This window comes from Neodiprion pinetum, chromosome 5 (genome assembly GCF_021155775.2).
Source record: "Neodiprion pinetum isolate iyNeoPine1 chromosome 5, iyNeoPine1.2, whole genome shotgun sequence".
In the NCBI taxonomy this organism is placed as follows: domain Eukaryota; kingdom Metazoa; phylum Arthropoda; class Insecta; order Hymenoptera; family Diprionidae; genus Neodiprion; species Neodiprion pinetum.
Genome location: NC_060236.1, coordinates 10,452,173 through 10,459,041, shown reverse-complemented (window position 1 = coordinate 10,459,041; position 6,869 = coordinate 10,452,173). Strand labels below are relative to the sequence as shown.

The 6,869-nt window shown below is 33.7% G+C and overlaps 2 protein-coding genes across 2 annotated transcripts; one reads left to right on the top strand and one right to left on the bottom strand.

The window, feature by feature from the left end:
* Positions 1-751: 751 nt before the first annotated feature.
* LOC124220107 (uncharacterized) lies at positions 752-1,921 on the top strand. Its single transcript, XM_046628568.1, has one exon. The coding sequence runs from the start codon at positions 752-754 to the stop codon at positions 1,919-1,921; it is 1,170 nt and encodes a 389-aa protein (XP_046484524.1).
* A 2,862-nt stretch (positions 1,922-4,783) lies between these two features.
* Positions 4,784-6,106, bottom strand: LOC124220086 (tigger transposable element-derived protein 1-like). Its single transcript, XM_069136138.1, has one exon. It carries the CDS (start codon positions 6,104-6,106, stop codon positions 4,784-4,786), a length of 1,323 nt encoding a protein of 440 aa, XP_068992239.1.
* Between the last annotated feature and the right edge of the window lie 763 nt (positions 6,107-6,869).

Genomic DNA, 6,869 nt, shown 5'->3' with positions numbered 1-6,869 from the left:
GAATGTACGTTTCTGTTTCTCGCTCACCTGCTCACTCCCTCTCATTCCTTCGTACCTACCCACTACAATCTTTTTTTCGGTGCAAAATTTTCCTATGAGTGACCATCTCTCCCACTCCCAAGCAAAATTTATCCCTTCTCTCAAGGGACACCCCTACCCCTCCCAGTGGTCTTTTGGCCATCGGAACTCAGTTAATTTTTAAGAACTACTTCTAAGATCTGATTCGTTTCGACCAACGCGAAGAGAAGACCAACTTATTCTAACTTCCACAATTACTTCTCACTACCTTTATCCCGCGTGAATCTTGTACAACCTTAGATCAAAAGTGTATTTAATTTACTTCAAGCCTTTTAATAAATATATTTGTTGATTTAAAACCTTCTAACATTGAATCATCTTTGAGTCAAACCCAATTGTCTCAAGGACGCCAGTGCATCGAAAATCTTTCTCGATTGGTTTGACGAGGATTTACAACCCTCGTTGGTAAAAAATCTCTTACCGCCATCGATGCCAAGCGCAAACATTTTGGTCCTTCGAGCCGGATGACTACAAAAACTAATGACTTTTTCAACGAACTATTGCCATAAAAAAGTCCACGTCGGAAAATCACCCACAACAACGGTAATTCATCGCCACTCAACGTAGCAGCCACGCAAACCTCAACAATCGATAAGCTCGTTAATTTATCAAATCACCAATCGTCTCCCTTTTCTTCTTAAATTACCACGCAACTGTCAAATACTCCGTAAAAATGCCAAAAACACAAGGTTCTAGTGGAGATCGAGTAAGTGAACTCGTAGAATTGCATCAATCGCGAGGTCTAATGAAACGTCGACTTACGCATTTTGCAAAAATGCTCGTCGAAGAAACAGGAACAGGTGAACCGGATCACGTGTATCTTAATAAACAATTCCAAACTCTTCAAGAACATTGGAACAAATTTTTACCCATACAAGAAAAAATAGAACGACTTAATCCTACAGATGTAGAACAAGATGAAGGTTTAAACATGCAAGATAGATATTATCAAATCATCGCGAATGTTAGCAATATCTTGCTGGACTTGCAACGCGACACCTCGTCTACCACGACGGTATCAGATCCTCAAGCAAGCATCTCAGCACCCATTTCTTCAAATATTCCGGTGAGGTTACCACAAATCCAGCTAAGTAACTTCGACGGAAATCATGAAGACTGGTCGCCTTTTTATGACATGTTTACTGCGGTCATTCACGAGAACAAAAATCTAACTATAGTTCAAAAATTCCAGTATTTACGATCTGCAGTTAAAGGAAGAGCTCTCAAAACTACAGAATCATTAGAAACAACCGGACGAAATTACGAGGATGCCCTAACAATGCTGAATAAAAAATATGATCGGAAACGGCAGGTGATTGAAAGACACTGGAATGCTCTTAGCGAATTTCCACGTGTCGCAAGGGAATCATCCGGATCTTTAGAAGAATTAGTGGATGCCTTTCGACAACATCTCCGAGCAATCGAAAATAAGGGTCAATCCGTAAAGACGTGGAGCATCCCCATAATTCATCTTATTCGGTCAAAAATCAACGTATCGTTAATGACAGAATGGGAGCTATCGATAAAAACTAACGAAGTTAAATCATACACCGATTTCCTCGATTTCCTTGAAGCTCGAGCGAATTGCTCAGAACATACTTTAACCGCGCCAAAGACCACAACCTCGAACCCAAGGGCCATAAAGTCTCGAAACTCGAAGCCAGGTACGGCGCATCGCGAACGACAGGGAACGCACCTCCGCGGTCAAAGTTTCGTTACAACGACGAACGCTTCTTCAACCAAACCAACGTGCCCCATATGCAACCACTCAGGGAGCAGATTATACCTGCAATCAGAGCGATTGAAGGGGACGCAAGTACAATTTATTCAAGTTATACCCTAGGTATATTATAAATAATATTATTAATGATGATGATGATAACAGTAATGAAATTAATGATAATAATGTAAGATCGTGGTCCCCCATGTTGACTAAGAAGTTTATGAAAATCACGATGGCCAAAGTAAATCATGATGATGATTTTACTGTTAATATTATTGTCAGAATCTTGGAAAACCGAAGCTTCGGGTAACTGCACTGAGATTTGAACCCAGGTCCTCTCGATTTCCTGTCAACTGCTCTGCAACCAGTGTTGGGCCTAATTGATTGGATTTGATTTACGAATTGCAATTGTAATTTATAATTGAAAGAATTTAGATCGCAGTCTACAATTGCCTCGCAAAATCATATTGAGCCAATTTTATAATTTTAATTAGTTCGACAAATATTGTCAATTACTTTGGCCATCGTGATTTTCATAAAATTTTTAGTCAACATGGGGGACCACGATCTTACATTATTATCATTAATTTCATTACTGTTATCATCATCATCATTAATAATATTATTCATAATATACCTAGGTATAACTTGAATAAATTGTACTTGCGTCCCCTTCAGTCGCTCTGATTGCAGGTATGATCTGCTCCCTGAGTAGCTGCAAATATCTTTCCCCCATAAGAGTTCCTTCCATGAAAAATGCGTGCGGTGGGATACAAAGCGTACAAGCTGCAGAAACACCAAGAGCTTCTGCCTGGCGATGCGGGACGACGCCTCATATTTTGCGAACAGATGATGAACATTTATGATCAAAATCCGGAGCTCAGCGTGTGCTTCAGTGACGAGAGCACGGTTTCCTTAGTGGGAATGCCGAATAGGCAGAATACAAGAGCGTGGTCCCAACATAGAGGTGTGTTCAAAAAGTAAGGTGACTTTATATTTTTATGAAAAACTATTTATTTATTCATCAATATTTATGTTGTCCCCTTCAAAGTAATCCCCCTCAGATATAATACACTTGTGCCAACGCTTTTTCCAATCCTCAAAGCACTTCTGATAAGCACTTTCTGGTATAGCTTTGAGCTCTTCCAGCGATGCAGTCTTTATCTCCTCAATCGTTGCAAATCTCCGTCCTTTCATAAGGTAAAAGTCCCCATTATGAGACACTTTTCGAGGTAGGTCGAACATTCTCGGTAATATAAAATATATTTGAATGAAAAACACAATTATTATTGTGTTATCTGTTAATTTTATGATTATTTAGCCAATATTCCTTGTTAATAATAAATTTTAAGTTCAAAATTAATAAAAATAAGCTTTTTTTGGAGGCAACCTCTATGACCCTATTTATGAGACAGTTTAAAGACACATGTCCCCAGTGTCTCATGACACAGGTCCCTATTTTTGAGACACTTAAGAAATAAAAAAGATCGAATATATTTTATGTATTTATTAATTTGAGATCATTATAATTATAAAATAAGAAATTATTTCAGATTTTAAACAACAAATAATAGATTTTTCAGAAATTAAACGACTAATCAACACAAATTATATAAATAAATTTATTTTTCTTCTTTGATTTTTTTTTGTAATTCTTTAACTTGAGCCATTAGTTTTTTTTTTTCTTCTTGCAATTTTTTTTTATGTTTTTGTTTTTCTTCTTTCATTTTTTTCATTTTTTCCTTTTCCAATTGTTGCTGGTACCATTCATCGGAGGTTCCCACAGATGGTAGCTTTGACTTGCCTGATTTTTCAAGTTTAATTCTTTTTTTTTTTGGTAAATAATCCACCGGTAAAGTAAATATTTCCTTAAATGGTCTCTTCGGTGACTTATCTAAAAATAAGAGTTTCTCTTAATTTTGTCAATTATTTTCAAAAATAGTTCATAAGTAATTATTCTATGTTACCTTTATCAATAGCTGTTAATGTAGTCTCATCAATAGAATGATGTACGCCAGTTTTTTGAGAAACACCATTTAAATTTTCCTTCTCGAGTTCTAAGAAAACAATTACATTAATAATATAAATTTATTAAACATAAAAATAATAAGTATGATATTCACGTACCGACTTGATGATTTTCATTAATTACCGGATCTTTGAGATGAGTAATCGTGAGTTCTGTTGTAATCTCTCCATGCTGTACAGGTACAATCGAGTTGTCATAAACAACAGGAATTGCTAATTCAATAAAGTTGTGTTCATTTAAGTTTGAAAGAGTAGATTGTATTACATTGTCGTTATCAGTTGGTTGTTCTTCATTATTAACTTGACCAGATTTTAATATAAACTCTAAAATTTTTCCATCATCAGTAGTACTAGTTTCTTCAAAGTTAATCACACTAGAATCATTGTCGTTAATAATGATAGATTCCAATACTTTGTTATTATTTAACGAATTGATTGTTTCAACATTCAAATTAGGTAGTTCTTGATCAATCGTATAGAGAAAATCAGTAGAAGAATTAGTGTTTGAAACAATATCATTTGATAAATAAGGTTTATTAGTGTTTAAGTCGTTTTTTAAATTGTCTTGATTATGATGATCATTATAAATTTCAATACTCTTGATTACTGGGTTCTGTTTTGTAGTAACACCTATTTTTAAAAATGTGTAAGTATGTATTAAAAAAAAATATACTGAATTAATTAAACGAATTAACTGAAAAAAATGATTAATAGTATAAATTATAATAAATTAATGTAAAAAATTCTATTGTTTTAAAATTACATTTTGTATATAGCGCATTCTAAAAATCATAATGAGAAATAGTATATAAAAATTTATAAAAAAAATTGTATATAAAAAAATTATAAAAAAAATTGTATATAAAAAATTTCTAAAAAAATTTGAAGAAAAAATTGTAAATATGAATTGTAATTAGGTCAGTGATTGTAAATTAAAATGACGTAATTGTTATTTTAAATACCCGTGGAATAATTAGAAATTTTGAACCAGTAATCGAATAATGCTTTCTTCTCTAGATCTCCGCTCCATGATCCACACTTTGCAGCTTCTTTAAATTCAGAAAGCATATCTTTCGGTAAATTTTTTTCAAAACTTAACAAAAACTGTTGATTTTCTTCGTTTCTATCTGCACTATTGTTATCCAGCCGATCAACAGTTTTTTTGGATTTTTTATTCTTCTGTAAAATATCGTAGTCTACTGCATTAGAGTCAAATGGATAAAGTCCAGCTCCTTTGAATCCACTAACGACTACACTTTTTTCATTCTTCATACTGTCCAACGTGAACTTGAGTACTTGAGGAAAATCTTCTTTTTTAATTTGTCCAACACCATGTTCGTTTTTCCATTTCGGTACACATTTTTTCCATGTCTCTTTAAATGGATGGAAAAATGAAATATCCAATGGCTGCATAATATGGGTGGAATTGGGAGGTAACATTACCAATTCTATTTGTTTTTCTCTACAAAAAGTTACCAAGGGTAAATTTAGGTGTGAAGAATGATTATCCATGTACAAAATAACTGGAAATTCGGTTTTTTCTTCAAGTAACCAAGGATAAAACACGTTGGTAATATATTCATAGAAGGTCTCCGTTGTCATCCAGCCACTGTCCGATACTCCAAGACCCCATCCTGTTGGAGTATTTTCCACTATTTTCTTAGGTATACTTTTCTTATAAGAGTACATAAGCATTGGAGGAGCACGAGTTCTATCTGCTCTGTACGTGAATAAAACAGTCAATGATTCTTTGCCACCATCAACTATTTTGTAAACTGCACGAGATCCTTTTTCAGCTAACACGCTTTCGGCGTCAGGACACAGAAGTATACTACTTTCATCGCAGTTAAAGATTCTAGAGGCAGGAATATTCAATAAATTTTTACTTTCTAAATATTTCCCAGAATCCTTGAACCACTCTTGCAATTCTTCACGATTAACAGCTGCCCTACTAGTACTCAAATGTTGGGGTTTCCTAATGGATAACTCAGGATGGCGTTTTCGGAAACCTTCATACCAGTGACGACTGGGACGGTTATCCGTAAACGGAGTTTTGATTTCCATAGTTTGTACATATCTTTGTACACAATCCAATAGTTCAGTTTTAGTCACAGGAGCTCCCATTGATGCTCTGTACAGCACCCACTGAACAATATTATCCTCTTCATTCGGTGATAAAACTGTATCTGGACCTGTTTTATTTTTTGCTTTCTCAGGGCCAACATTTTTTTTTCTAGCCAGCGTGGCTACAGGTACTCCATAAGCAGCAGCTGCCATTCGTATAGATAATCCTGTATCTTTTATTGCTTGTAGAGCTTTTTCAATATTTGATGGATCATATTTATTTCTTCTAAGTTTTGTTTTCATAGGTTTTTTATCCGAATTTGAGCACAACACTTTTGTTTTGTTTGATTTTGAGTGATTTTTTTTTATCCCCTTGGATCTCTGTTTATTTCCCATGACCTCAGATTATTATTTTAATTTGTCTGTTATTTACTGGTGGTATACAATCTGAAACATTTAACGAATTGATAAAATATACAGTTAAATATTATAAACTAAATTAAAATATTTAATTGAAAAAATAAAAAAATTTTCTCGTAAAGTCAATACTTAATTTCACAATTTTAGGTTAGGTTTATAAGTTTATGTTATTTAACTTAAAATACTTACTTATATGAAAATATTTAATAATGTACTAAAAGCCAATTCTCTATACAATACAAATGTTATATTTTAACAATTAATATCACTCATTAATAATATAAAACTTTATAAATATACGTTGTCTCATCTAATCGGGACAAACGAACACGCACATGTCCGTATTACTAGATACACTGACTAAAGTGTCTCATACACCGGTACGTTCAAGTTTGTAAGTGTAGGTATTATGAGACACTCAAATATAAAATATTATTATCATAAAAAAGCATAAATGCATATAGAAATGAAATCTAAGACTCATTAGCTTTTAATTAACATATAAATTATGTATTGTAACGTGGAAGTTCGGTTAGGCCTGCCCGTTACAAGAGAC

Excerpts from the sequence above, each read along its gene's own strand:
- LOC124220086 (XM_069136138.1), bottom strand. The coding sequence starts at position 6,106 with ATGGCAGCTGCTGCTTATGGAGTACCTGTAGCCACGCTGGCTAGAAAA.
- LOC124220107 (XM_046628568.1), top strand. The coding sequence starts at position 752 with ATGCCAAAAACACAAGGTTCTAGTGGAGATCGAGTAAGTGAACTCGTA.